The 23,894-nt window shown below is 39.6% G+C and overlaps 1 protein-coding gene across 1 annotated transcript in view; it reads right to left on the bottom strand.

Annotated features, from left to right (window-relative positions):
• The window catches only part of GNAQ (G protein subunit alpha q), a 294,806-nt gene that overhangs the window by 89,637 nt on the left and 181,275 nt on the right, over window positions 1-23,894 (bottom strand). The window contains exon 3 of the mRNA XM_082843253.1: window positions 383-537. Coding sequence (XP_082699379.1) covers window positions 383-537 — 155 coding nt within the window. The remainder of the gene's footprint in view (window positions 1-382; window positions 538-23,894) is intronic.

Below are 23,894 nucleotides of genomic sequence, written 5' to 3'. Positions count from 1 at the left end.
CAGCATATGAGTAAGATCTGAAATTTGCATTAAAAATTATTATTACAAGATTTCAAAGCACAATCAATGAAGTATGTGTTTGAGAACTGCCGCTTTACAATTTGGGGAAAGAGACAGGTTAGTGAATGCAGATTCCTAGAGTCTTCAGTTTGCTTTTCAAACAGAAAAGAGTAAAATACTCTCCCTGACTCATCATGCCAGTCCCTTACAATATAGTTGAAATTTATGAGGTTGGCACAAGTTTAATACCTATACTTCCTAACTGTGCAGTTAGAATCAGATAACAATACACACATTACAGAACACAGAAGGTCTCACTGCAGAGCACCTGCACATGAAAGTAAAGAGAAAGATGCGAAGGGCCTCCTGGAGGAATACTTACTATTTGGTAGAGTCAGATAACTGATATTCCCGTCGTCTGTCATAGCATTCCTGGATTCCAGGATCGTTCCATAAACTCTTTATTGCATCTACATACGGATTCTCAAAAGCAGACACCTTCTCCACATCAACTTCTCGAACTAATTGTGCGTGAGCCTGTTTAAAAAAAAAAAAAAAAGTTTTAATCTCCTTTCCATCACTGAAAATTGCCTTTGGTTTGCACATTACATTGTGCACAAGTGAGGTCTTTCCTCATATACTGGTTTTTGAACTGGTTTATAATAATGTAATGCTTCTTTTTTTTTTTCCTTAGATAAAACCCAGTCCCAAATCTTTCCCTCTAGATTAAACCATGAGGCTACCTAAAGTTGACTAGAGGAAAGCAGAGTGTTTGGTTCCCGTCGGAACAATGAGGATGTCATGCTACACGTAATGACTGTTTACAGGTGATGATCACAATCCTAAAACAATTAATGTTATTAAAGGGAAAAAAGAGACATGTATCCCCTCTGTGTTTATAGTTTATTATAATCAAACGCATCATATACCCAGCCCTGAGTGTTCTCACGGGCTGGGTATTCACTGAGTAGCAGAAGCTCAATCAGACTCCTCAACTAATCAGGGTTAGTTTCTATGGCTCGCTTCTGGGATAGGGGTAAAACCACAGAAGAACAGTCAATGTTAACGACTGAACCTGAGCAGCGGTAGGCGTGCCTCCCCACTCCCACACCCCTGAATTGCCAATATTTATTTTATAGCTGCCTTATCTATACTATCAGATTGAGGAGGCTATTCAGTTTTTTTAACAAGGAAAAAGGACTTTGTTATTTTCATTATACAACATTTAGCAGGAAAGAGGTAAAAAGATTTAAAAAAATTTTTTCAACAAGATTGAAATCAAAATGTTGTATGGTCAACCCCCAAATTAACCAGAATATATCACTGTCTAACAATCTCAAACAAAATAGGTTTTCATGGGTGTAGTTTACATGTAAATTACATGTGCACATGAATATGTAAATCAACAAATAACTAATTATCTTGAAAACTGGAGACAGATGGCTGATAATTTGTTAAAACAGTCTTGATTTTGTACAGATAAACTTCTGAACTAGGTCAGTGAATGGTTATCTTGATGACATGCTGACCCAATTATTCTTTTCATAGAGTCTTAAGCAGATAGAATTTAATAAATTTAATCCATGTTAGGCCTGCCTGGTTCCCCATCTTTATCTTCCTTCTCATCCCGTAAGAGGGAAGGGCCCCATGTCATTAGATTAATCTTGACTTAGAGAAAGTTTTAAGAAGCCCAACATGCCAAGACTGAAGAAACCACCTTTCTTGCCAGCTCTGCTCTGACCCTGACAGTCAGATCTAGTAAGTGAGAAGCCCTATAGCTCTGCTCTGCATCCCAACCTTGGAAAACGGATCCCCATAGTTGTTTTCTGTACCTAGTCCCTGCCCAGGCAATCTGTCTTATCCCACCAGCAATCCTGCCATCCTGAAGTCCTGTTCCCAAGTCTCAGACCTCAGGTGGGCCTACCTCAGTCACAGTTCCCCATGAGGCTCCCCCTTGAAAACAGTATCACTGGCTCCCCAATGAATCCCCAGTGCTGTGCTCCGCCTGGCTCTGTAGCACCTGTTGCTCCGTGTCGATACCAAAGACTGTACCTGTCCCACCTGCTCTGCCGTCTGCCTGCTCAAGTGGACCTCCTTCAAGCACGAAACACTGGCTGTGGGGCCTCCTGCACTTTGCCCAGCAGGCATGTCTCACACCTTCACAGGTATGCCTGATGTCAAGCTTTGACCTCGCCTTTCTGCCCCATGCTCACTGAATACAAACAAGTGCTAACTCTCTGTGTCCTGAGATATGACAACGATCACCCGTGGTATAACCCTCAATTAGAATCCCCGTGGCTATGTCTGTTTTACAGCGTTCTCTAGAGGATTCTGTGCATCTTGGAGGGCAGATGTGGGGCAGGAACAGGGATGCACGGGATGGTCTCCTGCTGGATATACTCTAAAGACATGGTTTTAATCGGACTCTGCTGCTTCTTCTGACATTGGATAAGTTGCTTAATCTTGCCAAATGTTATCTCTGGTGGGGAACATCCTGCCCCAACAAGCCCACGTGACTTACTACTGTGCTACAATACAGTAGTTGAGTGGTTCTCAAAAGGCGGTACACACACCAGCAGCATCACCTGGGAATGTGATAAAAATACAAATCCTTCCACCCTACCTCAAACTTTTTGAATAAGAAACTGATTAGCAAATCCCTGTTTTAACAGGCCCTCTGGATGATTCTGATACATGGAAAAGTTCGAGAACCACTGTGAACTATTAAGCATCACACACACACTAGCTGTTGTGGTCATAATTAATTGTCTGGCTGGCCAGAAAATTGCTACTGGAAACTAAAGAGAAGGGTCCCAGAAAGGAAACGGCACTCCAAAGCAAGGGGCACTATAAGGGCCAGGAAGCCACAGAAATGAATAAAACAAGCTAGATGTAGGCAACAGGGAGTGATAGGGACTACAGCACACTGAGAAACACACACCCTAATTAAAGAGGACGGCCGCTATTTACCTCCCACTAACTGCTGCCATTGGGATATAGGCCCCGTGTTGCCAGATTTTCCGATTTACCAAGGGAAGCCCCAAATCTAGAGTTTTCCATGAAATATCCCTAATTTTTATTCTTGGCAATGCTAGAAACGATAAAGTATATCTGTGCCTGAGTTGGATCAGGTACCACTCATCTGCTCCTCCATTTACTTCCCTAATAAGATTGACCAATAACACTATGTCCTACACAGAAGCTGGCACACAGCAGCTGGCCACTTAACACATGCTAATAAGTAAATCTGCAGCACTTTCCTACAACAATATTTAGATAAACTATTATGCCATCCATAGGGAGAAACGGTTGAGACCTCTCTGAATTGCATAAAAGCTACGTGATGATACAGCTTAGTGTAGGCAGTATTTAAAAACTGAGTTTGATACTCACTACACTGGGCCAGCCATGTCATCTGGAAGGAGTTCTGTTTCTGTTTCTAGAGAAGGTAACTTATGCCAGAGAAAACAGTTTCAACATAGCAGACACTTTTTACTATGACGATTAAATGTTTATCGAACCCCAGTGAAATGCTAGGTAACATAGCAATTAAAGACTTAGATGCAGTTGCCACGGAGGGGTAGGGGTGGAGTTGGGGGGAACAGTCCATATAGCCGGCAACCAACCAAAGCACAGGATTATGTGCTCCAGGAGGAGAAACGAGGGAACATTTGCATTTCCAGCTTTAATTGCAGTGGACTGTAAGGGCATTTCAATAGACAACATCCTCAACAGTTGTGTAACCGAAAAGCCTGCTCCTGTAAAATGAGATTACTTTCTGTTGTTAGAAAACTCCTCTAATTTCTTATCTTGTTCCATCTCGGTTTGCTTTTTCTTACATCTGGAAGGCCTTCTCTATTCCTTTCTTTAGCTTTTGTTCAGGGGCCGTATCCTATGCCATCTCTGACAGGAAGATGTTCCTAATGTTCCTCCTCTCCCCCAAAATGTGAGCTTTGTGTCTTTTGAACCATGGAACTTCTACATTTTGCTTTATGATGATAGTTACCTCTTGGTTTATCATCTTCTAGACTATACATTGAGGGAAGGGGCTGTAGCTTACTGGCTCTAATTTCTCTAATTTCTTTTGGGGCCCAGCACAGAGTGAGCAACAACAAATATTTGCCTAATTTAAGTGCATTCAGAAAGTACATATAAACACAGTGTCAAGTCCTACAAGTCAAAGACAAGTTTCTCAAGGAAATCTTCCATCCATTGCCTACTCCCTCAGAACCACATAATCCTTAACAGCACTTATCTCAGTAGCTAGTGTGCATCTATTTGTGTGCTATTTGTTAGTGTCCTTCTCCCTGATCACTGTATAAGTTCCAAGACAGGCTCAGCATTGCAGTATCAGGGTCTAGCAGAGTGCCTGCCACTGATGCTCAATAAACAGTCGTTGAATGAAGTATATAAGGAAGGAAGAGTGGAAATTATACTAAACTGGAAATTGGGACACCTAAATTCTAGGCCTGGCTCTACCCCTAACACAAGCCATAACCCTTAGAAGAAACTACTTTACCTCTATAGAGCTTCATTTTCCTGGTCCACAAGATTATGCAATTGAAACAAATCATCTCCCCAAGGCTTCGTCTAGCCATAAACTGCATGACTGTAAATAAATACATCTAGAATGCATGGAGCACCAAGGAGTTACAACACTGTCCCTCCAGGAGCACATAATATATCATTTATTGAAACAAGACCTCACTATTTCAAACAGTGCCTGACAATAAAGGGCAGAACATGGTTAGGTCTGTACATCGGCAACGCTACATAGGGGTTGAGAAAGTAGAACTCAGCATGGATAGAGAGGCCAGACAACATGTCAGAGGAAGAGAGGATTCGGCTGGCAGGCAGAGATGAAGATGATGAACAAAGGCTCAGCAGACAAAATAAACATGGCCCTCTCTTTTAACTGTGGGAAAAAAAAAGTCTAGTGAGGAAGTTTCATGCTGACCCTTACTGCAAATTAACCTCCACAATGAAAGCTACAGTATTAATCTCAGCTATGAACCATAACCAACCTCCACCAACTATGAAAGTATATTGGCCTCAAAAACCACAAGATCACCGCTTTGCCTTCATCCAGGTCATAATTTCTAAGTCACTTTCATTGCCTACTAAGCTTTGTTTTTTAATTCCACCCTTGCTGTTTTGTAAAATGACATTCAAATATGATCAACTGTAATTTGCATCTATGTAAGAGCTTTCACCTGAAGTTCTCAAGTTATTTAAGTGTGACAGCATTTTATAAAATACACACAGAATTTTTACATTGCCTACACAAAGGTCCTCAATGGAAGTGCAATCCTCTCATTTTTCTGGTAAAAAATATTCTGTATGTGGAAAGAATATTTTTTAGTACAATGTGTTAGACTAGGAAGATAAATTAGACCCTTTTCTATTTGTCCAAATGTCAGATGTGAAGTAGTAAAAATCACAAGTAATTACGTGAAATTAAACAATTACTAATGAAAAAGGCTATGATGAAAAGGAAATAAGTCATTTCTAATAATATAAATAAGTTACAATTGACTACCCTTTTTATTTTGAACACTGTAAATAGAAAAGCAAAACAGGTATGCGTTAGTTAATCATATAAACAAAATGCAAAATATAATTCTATTTCATTTCAAGTTACAGTTGAACACACTGGATGGAAATACTTAATAATGAAAGTTAGCTTTCAGAATTCTTAGCAAGCTGGTGGCAAGCCTCAGAGGGAACATTGTGAGAACTAAGTAGCTACTCTTAGGAACTCTTGGCAGAATTTTCGGTTAAGACCACATGGAAACCGCAGGATGTGCCAATGTGGTAATGTCTTGTTTTGGTGATTCGGTGGTCATAAAATTCAGGTAAATCTTAGATGTGTTGATATTTCCAAGGTTGCTTCAGCAAGAGGAAGGAAGAACTGAGTTCCCACCACAGTGAGTCTTACCCTGCCCACAGAAGGCCAAGCCTTCAGATGAAATAACAAAGATCTTATAGTCACTTTGGAAGGATTTTCAAAAACTCATTAACAGCTCAAGGTGGCTTTAGGCTGGAATGTCACACCTATTCCGGTTCCTACACTCTAGAAGTAGAAAACCAAATGGTAACTTCCACATTTTTGAAGCTCTTAGACACAAATATTCAGCTCATTAGGGCTGCTCTGTTTGAAAGGATGCCCAACACACAGAGGGGCTCTGAATTAGAAAAATTCTGAACTGCTGTCTGAGTATGTTTTAATCTTGAATGAAGGTGCACATCTTCTCAATCCTTTTTTTTTCCCTTGTTGCTTATTTCCATTTTGGCATTTGATTCTAAGTTATGAAAACAAACAAACAAAAAAAACCAGACTTTTTTCGTTTTCTTCTCAAAGGAAATACAGAGTAAAATGATGGACTTTGGGATCAGATCTCTCTGTTGTAATCCCACCTCCACCCAGTACTAGTTGAGCATGAATTTGGGTCAAGCTATTTAACATCTCTAAACCTCTGTTTCCTAATCTGTCAAATGGGGGTAACAATGGCATTTATTTTATTTTTTTAACATCTTTATTGGAGTATAATTGCTTTACAATGGTGTGTCAGTTTCTGCTTTATAACACAGTGAATCAGTTATACATATACATATGTCCCCATATCTCTTCCCTCTTGCATCTCCCTCCCTCGCACCCTCCCTATCCCACCCCTCTAGGTGGTCACAAAGCACTAAGCTGATCTCCCTGTGCTATGCGGCTGCTTCCCACTAGCTATCTATTTTACGTTTGGTAGTGTATATATGTCCATGTCACTCTCTCACTTTGTCCCAGCTTACCCTTCCCCCTCCCCATATCCTCAAGTCCATTCTCTAGTAGGTCTGCATCTTTATTCCCGTCTTGCCCCTAGGTTCTTCTGACAAATTTTTCTTTTTAGATTCCACATATATGTGTTAGCATACAGTATTTGTTTTTCTCTTTCTGACTTACTTCACTCTGTATGGCAGTCTCTAGGTCCATCCACCTCACTACAAATAACTCAGTTTCGTTCCTTTTTATGGCTGAGTAATAGTCCGTTGTATATATGTGCCACATCTTCTTTAACCATTCATCTGTTCATGGACACTTAGGTTGCTTCCATGTCCTGGCTATTGTAAATAGAGCTGCAATGAATATTTTGGTACATGACTCTTTTTGAATTATGGTTTTCTCAGGGTATACGGCATTTATTTTAAATTTATTTATTTATTTAGTTTTGGCTGCATTGGGTCGTCACTGCTGTGCGCGGGCTTTCTCCAGCTGTGTCGAGCGGGGGCTGCTCTTTGTTGTGGTGTGTGGGCTCTAGGCACGTGGGCTTCAGTAGTTGTGGTTCACGGGCTCTGGAGCGCAGGCTCCAAAGCTGTGGCGCACAGGCTCGGTTGCTCCGTGGCATGTGGGATCTTCCCGGACCAGGGCGCGAACCCATGTCCCCTGCATTGGCAGGCAGACTCCCAACCACTGCGCCACCAGGGAAGTCCCTATGGCATTTATTTTAGATGGTTAAAGGACAGAAAGGATGTAAAACACTTAAAGGCAGACCTAACACCCAAAGCTGCTAACTGTTTAAAAAGCAGAAGAAAAGGAAAATAGCACAGGAAACATAAAACGTGTGGTCTACACACTTACCAGCTCTGTAACCTTAGGCAAATCACCCACCTTTATTTGCTCAAATGCGAAACAACATTCTAGAGACCAGCCTGGATAATGGATCTCAAAGGGTCTTCAAATTTGCAAACACCCCTTAAAATTTCCTACCGAAAACGTGGGCGAGAACTATCATTTTTTAGACCACTTCGCCTTCTCTGACTTCATTACAACTTGAACAGCTGACCTTCATTCATTAAGATGCACTGAACAAAGAGTGACAGTTGTTGATGCATTTTCCTATGGTCATTACTGCATAAATGACAAAGAACAGCAAAGTCACACCGAGCTGCTGCTGGCTGGGTTCACGTAGCCAGTGACTCATTCCTATAGAACAGCCTCTCCACACTTATGATTCAACTCATGGCTCAGCAAAATTACAAATTACTACATGACACAGCCTTTTGAAGTCCCTGATGAAGATGATAAATCCTGTGTGTGGAATCTTTCAGTGCTAGGGAATCTACTGATTCTCCTTTGCTAAAGCATCCACATCCCTCTTTACCCTGGTATCACAAGAACAGAGTAGGTATCCACAGATACTCAAGACCCTTAGAAAAACTGTCATAGCATTTGCATATAACCTATGCACATCCTCCCATATCCTTTAAATCATCTCTAGATTACTTACAATACCTAATACAATGTAAATGCTAAGTAAATAGTTGCCAGGGACGGGGAACAATAGCTTGAGATCAAACTGGGCTTCAATCATAACTCTGTCACATTCCAGCCCTGTGTCTTTAGGCTTGTCTCTCAACTTTCCTGAACCTCAGCGACCTCATCTATGAAATGGGAAAATAATTCATTTTAGGGCTGTTAGAAAAGTTATAAGAATTGTTAGTAAAATACCTAAAACAAGTATTATAATCACTATGAAATCTTGAGCTATTTCAAAATTACCATTAATAAATATTATCTCAACAAATACTTTTCTACCATATGTCAGGCAATGCACTAGACACTGATGAAGCAGATAGTTTGTGTTAAATAAAATATCCCAGATAGCAAAATATTAGATAAGGAAGTTTATTAAACTGTCACATATTATTCTACTTTAAGATTTTACAAATTGATTTATTATCATTATTAGATCTGCTTTTCTAAGGTTAGAGCTGTATTTTTAATCTTTATTACAGCATTCACCAAGGTAATCAATGACTATAAGGCACACTGCCTTTCCGCAAAAACTTTGCTGAAAATCTGTTTCTCTTTTTGGTTTTGCTTCGCTATAAGCTACATTTGCTTAATCTCTAACATATAGCAGATTCCTTCTTCGATGGAGAAAATACTCCTTCATTATTTAAAATGTTCTTTTTCTTTTAAAGAACTCCATCTCTTTCTTGGCTCCACCACTATAAATTTCACGCAAATATTTTCTATTTAGTCCTCTGCTTATTATTTTCCTTTTTCATGTTCGTAGGCCATGTCATAATTATCAGGATCAATGACATTGTAGGTCAGAGCTTGATGCACCAGGGCATAACACACACCAAGCAGTTCCAAAGAGTCTGTTGACGGATGTAATTACATGGTTCCATTATGTAGAATCTTGCCCTCAGGTCTGTAAAATCTTGGGATGAAATAAAAAATTGTGCACTCTTTGAAATCACCTTCATGATTATGATGGTAATACACACACACACACATTGTGAATACTACAAAAAAGCTTATTTTCAAAGAGTTAATTCAAAGTCACAGTGATAAAGAAGAAATTAGAAGATTCTTTTAAAGATATACGTATTTATTAAGAGTCAAAGAATGAGACATACTTGTATGGCTACTTTCAAAGAATATTTCAGGACCATTAGTTACTTGGGATTTTAATGGCTATTGTTTTGAAAAGTGGGTTCTAGAGCCAAAGTCAGATAACTGTAGAGCATGATGTTTATAAAAAGTTAAACAGATGGTCTATATTGCAGAACTCGGAACCTTTGCTAAGACAACGGTGCTAGGAATTCATGACCACAGGGTAAGGGTGGAGGCACTACCGTATGACCATGGCAGCACTTCCCCCTCAGATCAGTGGATGAGACTGGTGTTCTCGTGCATCACACTTTGAAAAACACCGACTAGAGACTGAGACTCCCAACAACCAAGTAAGGACTGATTTTACACAAGCAAAACAACTGACTGGCTGATGCTTCCCCATGCTGGCGTAACAGGCTAATGCCTGCCTTATAGATTCACATCATTCTCATTGTTGAGTTCACATTTTGCATGTGGTTCATTTCCTGAAATTATGTCTCAGAAAAAACACCATCATTTTAGCCCTTTGCAATGTCTGGGCTCCTACAATCTTATTAACCAGAGGAGTGTGTTGCTGCTGGTCTGGAATTTTATTTTGTTTGCCAATAGGAAAAACAGATCAAGAATATTTCCCTTCTTAGCTTGGTAGACATTCAGACAAAACTGAAAAAAAAAATTTGAAAGAACAAGCTCCTTAATGAAGGGATGTACCAGATGTACCCGGAAATCTCACGGTCCTGCAGAGTCTTTGTGGGACACCCACTGTGAAACCTGACCACTGCAGCTTCAGAAATTGTGTTCAGGGCTTCCCCGGCGGCGCAGTGGTTGAGAGTCCGCCTGCCGATGCAGGGGACACGGGTTCGTGCCCCGGTCCGGGAAGATACAACATGCCACGGAGCGGCCATGGCCTCTGAGCCTGCGTGTCTGGAGCCTGTGCTCCGCAACGGGAGAGGCCACAACAGTGAGAGGCCCGCGTACCGCAAAAAAAAAAAAATAAGAAAGAAATTGTGGTCAGGAGAACTAAAAGCGAAAGGCTTGTAGCCCCAGAATTTTGCAGAAGAAAAGGAACTTCCTAGAACACTTGTCTAAATACCTCTTTAACTCAGAGAGCAAGAAACTGTTCCAACAGTAAGAATGTAAAAAGAATCAACGGCAATGATGTCTAACTGTTCTATGAAGAAGAGTAACGAAACATCTAGAATCTGAATAGGAAGAAGGGAAGGGAAATAAGAGAACCCACATCTTGCTAGGCACTTTTGGGGGGCAAAGAGTAATACATATAATTTGTCACTTTGAGAAAGGACCCAAATTTCAGGAAGATTACAGATAAGAATCAATTGTAAAAAGTTACTTGGACCAGTGTTGAGAAACTGGTAACTTTCTAGTGAGAGTATGACAGTTTATAGTGTATACATGACATTCTGGAGTATGAAAAGGAATATTAACAATAGTTAATGCTATATATCTTTGAAATATTATTTATTGACCAACACATCAGTTATATTATATTGGTATTGTTAAAACGTTTTCAAATATAAAATTCTTTCTAAAAAATAAAACTTTCATATATCCATATAAAGCAAAAAAAAAAAGAGTTTTCTTACATTCATGTATTTTAGTACATTCATGTATGTTATGTTCTTAGCCATTTCTGTTTCTAATATCATATCCCTGACATTTTTAAGAAGACTATTTTTTTCATTATGGACATATTATATAACTATTTCATGAAATTGCCTGCAATAGTCCTCAAAATTGCACTAACCATTTTAGGTTAATAAATTTGAAATTGTAACATTTTCAGTTGGGTCCTTCTCTATAGACCTTAATATTTTTAATTGAAAAATATTCTCTCTTAGGGGCTGAAATACCTGGTAAGCACAAAACAAATTCTGCTAAATGGGAGGTATTCTTAACTCTACTATTTTTTCAAATGCAAATTTGTAAATATTTCAGTTCAAATATTTTCATAGGAAGTATCTCATTTATCAGTTCATAATATTCTTCTTTCACAGATACCTTCAGGAAACAAAACTCAAGATTGGTAGATTATCACAGCTTGTTTGAAAGCAATTATGACTGTGTGTGAGTCATAACTAATTGCAAGTACATTTCTGCTCCATAGGCTTCTTAATTTAATAAATGTTTTACCGTAACACTGTGCATCATTAAGCACTACATTCATATCATTACCACAAAATATTTTTATTTTCAACATTTTATAGAGAAGCAAAAACATTCATAGTATTCAAAATAATGTGAGAGATTTCACTTTATCAAAATGAACTATCAAAAGCTGTACCCTGATTCCATGAATTAAAAGAGGGAGAAAACCAAACCATCAGTTGTTTGCAAAGAGTTCCTTCTGCTAAGGGAGCTAACAGATGAATAATCATTGCCTCATTTTTTTGCACCCGAATAAGAAAACTTGGAATAAAAAATGAACCAAGTTAACTTGGAAGGAAAGTCACTCGATCTAAATGAAAAGTCATGCTTCACAGAGTAATATAGAAATGCATTTCCTGCAGCTGCCCATGCTAAAATGTCATCTTTGGGCACAGTCTTCTGAATATAACAGCTAACTTTTGAAGTAGATGCTGACGCTTTTTCAGCAGATCTGCGTCATTTGAATTTTGTGTGGTTGATGATATCACTTTGGGTATAATGGTGGATGCTGCTAAACATCAACAAACAATTTTGTACAAGTTATACATTACCATTCATTTTTTTGAGAAACAAAAATTCAGTATTAAATTTTTTGTTAAATATGCATTTTCGGGTTAAAAAAGAAAAGGTTACTGTGGCCAGAAGAATTTATTACAAAATAAAATCATTATCAGACAATAAAACAAACAGTTATAGATTTACACCAAACAACAAATGATAAAACCATGGAAGCAAAAGCTATCATGGCAAGACCACTGTGGCAAGACTGCTCAACCTAGATTTTTCCATATAAATTTCACATACACCTAACAATTTTCCACTGACCCTGCTCACTGAAGATCTGGTGCGTTACTGTTCCTCACAACTTATAGACCAGAGCACAGCATGACTGGCTAATAACAAACGGATGATAAAGGCAGCAGCAACATATCCTTCCCTACCACCCTAGACACTGGAAGGAGTTGGCTGTCCCTGGTCTCTCTTGTCCACGTTTATTCCATATTAGCAGTGAGTGCCCACATGCTGTCTTTGAAAGAGAGAGGCAGTTACATTGCATCTGGGAAGGATTTGGAGAAGAGTTGGAACATCTTTCAGATTTAAGCAAGTGCTAAAGTGAGGAATCTGTTCAACTGCATGGGCAGAATTTGGAAATACGAAGTGAAAGTCTACCAAATCCATCCTGGTTTATTTTAATACAGCTATTAATAAGAATGCTTCATTAAAAAATGAGAAACTAGAACAAATGCTCAACTAGTGGGATGCTGGGACAAGAGGCGTAAAGCGAAAGTGTCTCGGGCAAACTAGGACGCAGGGTCGACCTCTGTATGGGGAAGACTTGGGCTAGGGGATCAAGACGACTAGAAGTGACCTGACGGTCTGGAGACCTGCTTGGTCTAGCACAAACAATTTTTTTTAAAGTGGCCAACATCTAAAATTGAGAACTTTTCCATTAAACAGAAAAATAGATTTCCTACTTCTCTTGATAAACTGTAAGATCCAGCAACACTATGCCCATATTCCAAGAAGACAAGAGGCCGCAGCTCGTAAGCTACTATCTGCCCCTCGCTGTTGTCAATAATAAAGGGAGAGAGGATGATTCTTTACGGAAGTGAACGATATCCTCTGTCCTATAATGCCAAAACGCCCTACCTAATTAACTAAGTTGTGCTGAAGAAGAGAACGTGTCCAGCTTCACATTACCTGCCTGGCCCTGAAGAAATCTGATTTCACACCCTACCCACCACCCCCAACTCCCGCAGAGCTTGTGTAAGCCTTGCATTCTTTGTGTGATAAGGATGTTTATACACTCTGCATGAGAGGAACTGAGAATTACATTCTGACGCTCACCAGTGGGCACTGTCTCAGCTTCCTGGTCAGAATCTGTTGAAAAATGTGGTGCACCTGTGATCTTCCAGTATTTCCCCCTCACCATCCCTTTAAGTTATATACTACCACTGAACTGTGAATGTCTGTGTTATGAGTTCCAATCTACCCCAGTCTAACCAAGGGGACCAGGGCATGTGTTAGCTGGAAAATGGTACCATATGGTTTGGGTTGTTACAGGTGGTCATGACCGTCAATAAGGTGTGATGCACAGTGAGTAGCTAAGGAAGGGACTGTGGCTTTGGTGTCAAACACTCAGTTTCATCCATGCTCCCATTTACTTGCTTTGGAGCTTCTCCAAGCTACAATTTCCTTATCCCTCATCTGAGATAATGATACCTTCATCACAGCACTGTCATAAAGCTTGAATGTAATACTATACATAAAACAGCACAGTAACAAGCACACACTAATGGCTCAGTACAGAGAAGCAGCCTTTAGTTTGTACTTCAGATATGATCCAAGGGGAATTACGGTGCAATACCTTCAACCCAGCTCTTTTCTTACATTTAGTGAACTAACCCTTTGAGAGGGTGCGGAGGAGGTGGGGGGATGGGCGGTGATTCAACTTTAGGGAATCTATTTCAAAAATATAATTTCCATGATTCCTACCAACATGCTATATAGCACTAACAGTTTGATATCTTAAGGAAATGCTATTTTAAACTCTTACTTAAATTATACAATAATTACAGTGATCACTGGTGATCATTTTACCGTTAAAACTGTTTTTCCAAATAGCAGCATGTTAAACTTTATTCACATACAAATTTCTGTCTCCATAGGTAAATCCAAATCTCATTACACAGTATTCATCTCAATGTTGAGTTTTCAAAACATGCAAAGATCAAAACTTGACTAAAACCTTTTTTTAGACACCCAAATAGACGTGCATGAAGATTTTATCGAATATTGTATACCCAGATGTGCTCTTCCCCTTAAATTCTGGTGAGCTTCCCATGAAAATCTGATTGGTGACAGAGCACATGGGTTGTGAAATTAAACCAAACCAAATCAATCTTTATATAACTCAAAAAGACTTAGCATTTTCACTGCTTTTTCAGGAAGATAAAAATGCATATTGCTGCCTCTTTTCTGTGTTTTCATATCTATCTTTGAAAAGCTTTCATGTAATTTCTAAATTTAGCTCCTACTTCCTTTTTACTGTGCCACCTGATCTACAATCCATCTCTGATAACGTTCTGATCTTCACTCCAAGGAACCTCCATAGAAAACAACTCTCAGAAGGAAGATAACCTGTCACTAACCTCTTCTTACAGATAGCACAAGATGACCACTTTCTTCCCTTCTGCAGTTTCTGTGGGTACCATCTACATATATTTCAAAATTCCCTTCACATGGTGGTAGGAAATATCAACCGTTCTAGAGCTTCAACATCTTTTATCAAAATGATCTCTTGCTAGGAAAACGAATTAAAGTGAGAAATTCATCTCTTTTAACCTAAGACGGAAGATTGAGGGGGAGAGAAAACAAAGAGAAGCGGCAGTAGAGAGAGAGCTGGTGTGCTGGAATGAGGTTAAAAACAATGTTGCACACATAGCAATTTCAGAATAGTTTATCTGGATTAATGATCATTCTATGAAAATGTTATTTTATTTTCCATTAATATCAGATTTAATAAGGATGAGTTACATAGAAACAAAAAATTTTGGTATGAGGAGAAAACTAGCAATACAGTCATCGTTATCATTCTGTTAAAGTGTTCTCTTTTTGTTGTCCGTTCATTAATATCTGATTTAATCAGGATGAATTATATAGAGATAAAAAAATTTTGGTATGAGGTGAAAGCTTCTAGCAATACAGTCATCCCTCGTTATCTGCGGGGGACTGGTTCCAGGAGCCCCTTGAATATCAAACTCTGTGGATGCTCAAGTCGCTGATGTAGAACGGTGAATGAACACAGTTGGCCCTCCAGATCCGTGGGTTTCGCATCCACGGTTTCTGCATCTGTGGATCTAAGTGTGCAGCCAGTAAATATAGCACAGGAGTCTTGCATTTATGAAGGAAATCACTGGTCACAAATAGCAGAAGCCCTTAATTAAAAAGCTAACCTACACATCTGGCAAAGAAAGGATGTGCAGTGGGGACTCAGTCTTCCAAGAATCCTATCCACCCTCCCATTTAAGCCTTTCCTAATTATTCTTATCTTCTTGGGGCATTTATAGTCTTCATAAAACACCTGTTGGGCACCAAGCTATATACTGCCTGGCACTGTTATTTAAGTGCTCCACGTCTGTATGTTCAGAATGTCCAACAATGCTGTGAATTACTTCAGGGTAGGGACTGTCTAATATTCCTTACATTCTAGCAAAATGCTAGGGCTGCTCAATAAATATTCCACCATGAAAATGAACTGTCTTCCTTTCTGATACATTTGTCCAGAAATGTGACCTAACAAGACCAAGGATAAGCAGAAAAAATGACCAGTACTGGACAGAAGAAACAGTCCTGCCCAGGAAGTTGGAAAGTCTGGCTGGGCCTCTGGTATGATATTAGACTGGTTTCTTAACCTGTATAGGTTAACTGTTGACTTCTGTAACTGAGTTATTGGACTAAAGAAGGTGGAGGTGCCTTGCCCTTATGATTACACATTCAAACATAAGCTAGGGTGAAATTAAAGAATTTATCCAGTGGTATGGCATGGACACTGCTCAAACAGAACAGAGCAGAGCTCTGGACCTCCCTTGCCATCCCTCACATCAACCTTTTAGCTCCTGGACCGTGAAGAGGTCAAGAATGTCCCAGGTGCTGGAGTCACTCAAGGAACTTAGGGCAGTGACTATATTATAATTTAACAAAATTTTAATGCTGGTACAGTGCGTAATGGGTAAGGGCTGAATACCAACTCAGCCTATAAGTGTTATCTTTGAATCATAAAGGTGTTAATTTTATTCAAAATTTATTATTCATCTGATGGCGCAGGACTACCTAAGGGCTGGCAATAAAATGAAAACAGAGATTCCCACCAACACTATCAATAATGGGTCTTTTTGATTCTGCTCCTCCCCATACTTCTAACTCAATACTTTTCTTTTTTTTGCGGTACCTGGGCCTCTCTCTGTTGTGGCCTCTCCCGTTGCGGAGCACAGGCTCCCGACACGCAGGCTCAGCGGCCATGGCTCACGGGCCCAGCCGCTCCGCAGCAATGTGGGACCTTCCCGGACCAGGGCACAAACCCGTGTTCCCCGCATTGGCAGGTGGACTCTCAACCACTGCGCCACCAGGGAAGCCCAACACTTTCCTTTGTTTGAGGTAGTCATTCTATAACTCCCAGCTTTTCCTCAACAGCCTGAGTTCATCTTGCAATGAGGAACCCAAACCACACTCTGTTCCCTGCTCTGCTAAATAAAGCATAACGGTCAAGAACAGGCCTAACTACAATCTTGGTTTCACAGATGAAGAAAATGCTATTTTCTGTTCACAATAAAATTCCCTGGGACATGCAACAGCAGTAAGCGTTCCGTCAGGGGGTTTGAGGCCCCTCTGGACACAGCTGCAGCTCGTGGCACTCAGGAGCCCTGAGAGCCAAGAGGATGAAAAGAAGAACAGCAGGGAGGGTTGATGTAATCCTTGCACTAAGTAGTACTAAGTAGTACTTAGTGGTATGGAGTATTAGTACTTGGTTGAACACTGGAATCACCCGGGGAGCTTTAAAAAACATACATGTCTAGGTCCCACCCTTGGAGATTCTGATTTAATAGGTTTGGGAAGTGACCGAGGTTTTATAATGCTCCCTAGGTGATCTAATATACAGCCAGAGCAGAAAAACACTGGTGGAGACCTCGTCTCCAGAGTATGGGGCACATAATCATCCGCTGGGTGCAGAACAAAACTATCAAAACCTATGTGTTTAATCTGAAAAGGAAAAACATATTAAGTTTTCCTGTATCTATTGGAAAAAGATATTAAGTTTTCCTGTATCTAATGGCACCCTCATCCGTCTGATGGCCGTGTATGGTGTCCAGGAGTCGTAAGGGAAGGTAGGAGATTCCTGAGGAGTCCTCACGCTTCTGTTCACTTTCAGTGTGTTGCTACATACCCCCATTAATGTGTCCCAGCCAGTAATTTACAGATTCTAGTATCTTAAAGAGAAGAATCCTGACAACAGTTTATAATGAGAAGGGGAATAATCAGGAAGACATTTTGAGCCATGAGAGGTTTCCAAATTATATGATGGCAAACTAATTATAAGAACTGTAGAACTCAAAGAAGAGCTGCACATTTTTCTTTTATAAAATGACAAGTGTTCCAAATACGCTTTTTTTTGGGGTCAAGACAAGGGGCTGAAGGAGCTGCTTTATTTGGCTGATACTTTTATAAAAATAAGCATACTTAAACTATCTCTTCAAGGCCAAAGAGCATTTTAACAGTGAATGAGAGAGAAATCGCTAAGAAACTTGAGCATTTTTGAAAATGGATATTTGGAAACGTTCCCATTGTGATGTGATTTTGCTGTTAAAATCAATATAAGGTGTGACACCAGGAAAAAAAATAAACAACTATCTTATGCGTAAACTTTAAAAGCTTGGGTAAAAAATATTTTAAAGAAAGAGTTTTAGTGGGGTTTTTAACTCATTTGTGAAAGGATGAATAATGTAACACTTTTCAATTGGTGTGAAGACGGGCTGACCGATACCCAGCAGGATGGAAATTTATTAGCAAAATTTCAATTAAAAACATTTGCATAATCAGTGAATGCGACTGAAAACAAGCACCGTGATTTAGTAGGCAAAGCCAATGATGCAGCTCCTTCCATTTACAAGTACGTACCTTGTGTGACATCTAAAAATAAGTACTGAATTAAACTGAACTTAGAACTAGACCACTGAATCACTGTCGCACAGAATTAATCAATTTTTAAAAACACTAAAATGTTTTATATCACAAAGAGCTCCAAAATTTTATCAAGCATAATTTCAATGAAAGTCAAAATAATTGTTTTCAATGGGGTACATAATCCAAAAAGTGTTGACCATACTCTGCTTAGCAGACTATCCTGTGTATTTAGTCAGCCACTCCAAAATCAGAGATCTCCAGTGAGGAGAGGTTTGCACCACATACTGTAGACACTGGCCACCTGTTGGATTGGTAGTGTATAAGAGGAGAAATCAGAAATCCTCTCCTATAGAGGGAGCCATGAAGAAACTTCTGGAACTCTGCTGAAGACTGGTTTGGATATCAAGCGTAATTGCTTCAGCAGGCAAGTATATTTTAACTAGTTCAATGAACCTGGGGAGAGACTGTGCCTCATATTTTTATTCTCCCGTGTCTCATACGATGGTTTTATATGGTGGGTGCACAAGAGATGCAGTTGACAAAAGCAATAACTTTCTGGTGAAAAAACTGTACCTTCTCAGCAGTGTTAACAGTAGGGTCCATTTCCATTAATGCAACACAAAAATCATTCTTATCATTGATAATGTGTTCTGATACAATATCTAAAGTGGTCAGTCACTGGAAAGTGAAAAAGTTATTAATTAGTATCCCTGAATTATAAAAAGCCTCAGTTAAATATAGTACAGTGGAAAACTACGAGACAGTGTTCTGAGCCCCAGAAGACAACCACTTCCAATGTGTCAGAATTACCTGTTTCACACCCTATGTATTAATATTTGGTTTAGCTGCTAAAATCGCTAAACATCTTGTTCTTAATACTGTGCCTGTAAAAATGCCCGTGTGATAAAATGGAAACTGTTATACAGAGATTACATCTCATATGATCACAGAAACACTGTTTCTGCTTTTGTGAAATCTTACCCTGAAAAGCAAATCTTCATGAGAACTGATTAGGTACAGGCAATAAGTATTCATGAACAGTTTTATGTATTCATATGCCTTGCCTTCGGTTTCTTAACAGTGTCAGGGTCTCACGTGACCTAAACTAGTTGTATGCAACTGCCCTCGCCAACTCGCCTCTCAGAACACATTAATTGTCGGAAGGATCCTCTACTGGCTCGGGATCACGTGCTTCTCTCACCTGAGGTGCCCCTGCTCTGGGTAACTGAGGATATAGCACATGTAGGTCAAAGACATACTTTGCAAAGATTTAAATCCATCCCCAACCTCAGGCAGCATTTAGAGCATCCCCGTGCCCTTCCACTGCTTTTCTATTTTTCAATATGCGGCACAAAAATCTGAATTTCAGGAAGACAAAAAGTTCATGCTCCTTAAGGTTCTGCATGCAGTATCCATCACATGCAACTATTCTACTCATTTTGTCTTTTGCTCCCTGCTTGCTGATTCATGAGGGAGAGGAGATGGAAAAGGAACAAAGTAAATACACGCTAAGCTTCACCCATCAGGACATTTTATTTTTCCTTAAACCCAGATGTCCAATAACAAAGCCCTGCTCTAATTATTCACAGTGGTTACTTGGTTTGAAAGTTATGATACAGAGTAGATAACCAGCTCTGCAGAGCTATTCAATATATACAGTACACTGAAGTGTCGCACTAGGGGGGTGGGAAGAAATGGATGGGGTACACCTGGAAGAAGATTCAGGCAGAAGATGCCTGGAGTCAGAGTCTATGGTAAGAAAATATGTTACCTGGATAGGTGAGAAACCACAGCATCCCTAAAGCTATTATTAAAATGCATATTTAGAAAAGCACCAAGCAAACTCCCCAAAACGTGATCTTGGGAGTACCCAAGTCTATGGTAACAGGTACTATCTGTCCCCCTTCTTGGTAAGGCTAACTGAATGCCTATTTCTCAGTCCTTCTGGACTATTTTTCATTTGCTACTAATCCTCCCATCATTTATAGGGTGTGATGTGGGAAATACTTTATTCTATTTACTATCTAAGCACCTACTTTGTGCCCAGCACTGTGTGGGACACTTGAGGAGATACACAGAATCAAATGGTTAGAGAGGCAACTGTAAACACAAATAATAAAAGGAATGAACCTGGAGAAGAATTTGGACAAGGAAGGGTTCAATTAAGAGGTATCCCTCAAAACACACATTCCGGGAAAATATGCAGATCCTTCTGGAAGCTCTTCCCAAGTTCATCCCCACACTTAATCTGTGATGCCCCCCAGGGAGGAGGCTGAGAGAGCAGGTCACCTCACACAGTCATGTGATTCACTGCACACGGCCCTGAGCCAAGGGCGTGGTGGGAACTGAAGCCCTGCCCACATTCTGCTGGCCAGGCACACAGTGTCCACTCCCAGGAAGGCCTTTTCCGTGTCCCACGAAGGCACTGCCCCGACAAGGGCAGGCCTGCAGCAAAGGCAGCAACTGTCCCAGCCCATAGAAGTTTCTCTTCTTTGCCTCCAAGTAGTGTGGACAGCACGTGCTAATTATATACTGTCTTGTGCTGTCCTTGCTCTTATATTTTTAAATGTCATCTCCCCAGCTAGACTTTCCCTGAGTGGCATGTCTCTCCCTTGGGTGATTCCATTCCCTCAGGGGGCTCCCTTAGGTGGTTCTGAAAGTCTGTGTTTCAGACGTGTTCGGATCAGAAGTACAGAGTAAGCAACTGTGGTTGGTACCCAGCCACTTAAGGTTAATGACAATTCCCCAGGGTGTGTACAGGTAAAGCCTTCTCATTGCTTTCTAGGGTTTTCTGGTTCATACCTCGGTACCTGGCCATGAATAGACCTGAAGCCATTCTTGAAAACATAAATGGGTATCCTAGGCTTAAAGTTTAGTTTCCACTTCCTCAGATGCTCCTGCTGAAGAAAAACTGGGAATTGAGAAGTTTTTCTGAGAATATCTCTCATATGATATAACAATGGCTTTGAAGAGTGAGGAAACAAGATCCATCTCCTCTTTAGGCAGTGAGTCTGGTCATACGCACAACTATTTTTAATCCTGTGTTCTACTGCTAAGGAGGCAATTTGCTCAATAAGGCAAATTGCAAACGTTGTCTGTAAATCCTACAGTTGCCACTCTTTCTTTTGCAGAAACAGGCTTTACACAAGGAGAAGCTGATCCAATAGTTAAAGAATGAAAGACTTGGCTGTTGTAGAAAAAATATTTTCTTCCAACCTCTAGGCAGTGTCCAAAATTCCTACAGTCTGATAAAATTAAAACCACATGGAAAATGGTGTTGAGTTGGCTTTTCTTTTTCCTTTTTTTTACATAGAGAAAAATATTTAAAAATATGTAATAACATATTTAGAAACTGGGTACTGGATACCAATGAATAGTATCAGTTTTTGAAACTGAGTGTCGAAATTCTGTGTTAAAACAGAAAATAAGGAGTGATAGTTGTGCAGTAATGTGTCACACTACAACTATATATTTGTAACTGCTGAAATAGTGAGAACAGTTTGAGATTTTTGCCTTAGCCCTCAAATGCCTGGCAGGTGAGCTTTGATGGAAGGAGCTCAGTGATAATACTTTCTACTTCCCCATTTTGCTCCCCTGTAGTTTACAATTATTTTTGGGAAACAATGACTATTGAGGATTGAGGGATTAATTATGACATACATTAGCAACTGTTGAATAAAAGTGCTCCCTTGCTTTTTTTGTTCAGTTGTTTAAGGTCCATGATTCTGAGCAGACATGATTTTATACCTTCAGGCCACCTACAATTACGATTTCATGCCTTAGATGGGTTTTGGTGAAGAATTTTTTAAATGGGGGACTGTTCTTTCAAATACACTATGACTCCACCTATTTTTGTTTTTAACAGAACATTGCAAAGAGCCACATCATTGGCCAAATTTAATGTACCACATTCTGCAACTCTGGTTAATTTTAGAAAGAATTGCAAATCTTACTTTGAGCACAAAGCCTGGCCCACATTTGTTTAAAATGTCCGGAGGCAATCTGATTCCTGGCATGGATGCTGGCAGAGGAGCCATTTGCAGGTACTGGAAAGGCAGTGACTTCTGGCATTTGGTAGTAAGTACAGTCTTTGGAATGAACAAGAACCCACGCCCCACCTCCAACCTGCCTTTTTAAAGTTTTTTTTAAAAAACATGCCTAAGGAGATGGGAATAGTGAAGATCTACTTTTGGGTCCTTGAATTGATTGGAGTTTTAAGAGAACTTCTGTCATGATATTGGTTGAGTTTTCAACTTCAGATGAGCAAAATAACACATTACTGGGTGACAGCATTTACATACTCGCTACCAACGTCAGAGTAGAAGTGACCAGTGAGGAGATGAAATCTAATACTTTAAATCTATTGACTTAAAATACTGGGATAGGAGTATAACTTCTGTAGTGTCATTCTGAACCAAAGAAGAGAAAATTTTTTATAGTATAAAATTACGTATAACCACATATAGTAAGGACAGAAATATGGACAGAAAAATGTCTGTCTTTGATTGAACACTTACTGTGTGACAGGCAGACACGGTTCTAAGTACTTTAATATAGAATATGCATTTAATCTTTACAGCAACCACAGAAGATAGTTACTATTTTTAGCCCTATTCATTGGGGTGGGGGAATTGTTAACTAACTTGCCCAAGGTCACACAGGCTTATAAATGGCAGAGTCAAGATTCAACCCCACAAAGCTGGCTCCAGAATGCGTGCATCATAATGATACACTAATAATGGAGAAAAGAGCAAAAGTTATTTGTCTTTTTAATTTAGATAAAGAAGCTGAAGATAGTATTTCCAAGTTGTTGGTATAGTGGAAATGTTTCCAAAAGTGACTGCAAAATATGCTTCCTATAAGATGGTTTTACGGTGTTGAGAAAAAAAAAGAAAAGAAAGAAAAAACTGAGATCTGTACATTCAGTATTACAAACTAATGGCCAAAGCAACCAATCTAAGCAGCTATACTTGGGGAACTATGGTTGAAGATATGGACTGGATGGAAGCCACCAGGTGAAGTAAACTAGGCCTACAAACCTCTTCCTACATTTTTCCTCAAAATACCCTCATTTCCTGATCTCCATGATTACAGGCTACCAGGACCTAACAAAGCTCTCTCTTCTAACTCCAAGGGATTCCAGTACACTTTTGGGTATCCCCTGACTACACTATGTGGTCAAATTCTTGGAATTAGGGGGAATATGAAAGTGATAGGGTTTCTTTTCTTTCAGAAAATGCTCATGGAGATCCTTAGAGCAGAAAAAACACCACTGTTTAGGTAATGTTGTTAGGTTTGAAATAATCTCTTTCATTTCTTCTTCTCTATTATACACGAAACCTCTAGACAGAAAAATCAAGCCAGATTCAAGGGGAAAAAAAATCTTATTGACCTCAGTCTTCTCCACAGTAATTATCAACACCAGGAAATACTGGAGCAACGTCTACAAATTGAGGAAGGACCTCAGTAAAGATTCTCAACAGACAAGGCAGGGAATACAGTACACATCCCAAAATAATAAATAATGATACAAATAGTAAATAATAAAATAAAAACAAAACTTGAAACAGTAAAAACAAAACTACAAGATGTTTAAATTCATTCAACTTGAGAAAAGAACTAGCAGTAAATCCTGTACCTATTAAGCCTACCACTA

The sequence above is a fragment of the Leucopleurus acutus genome, assembly GCF_964270905.1.
Source record: "Leucopleurus acutus genome assembly, chromosome: 7".
In the NCBI taxonomy this organism is placed as follows: domain Eukaryota; kingdom Metazoa; phylum Chordata; class Mammalia; order Artiodactyla; family Delphinidae; genus Leucopleurus; species Leucopleurus acutus.
The sequence above is the reverse complement of the archived record's forward strand: the minus strand, read 5'-3'. Positions and strand labels throughout refer to the sequence as shown.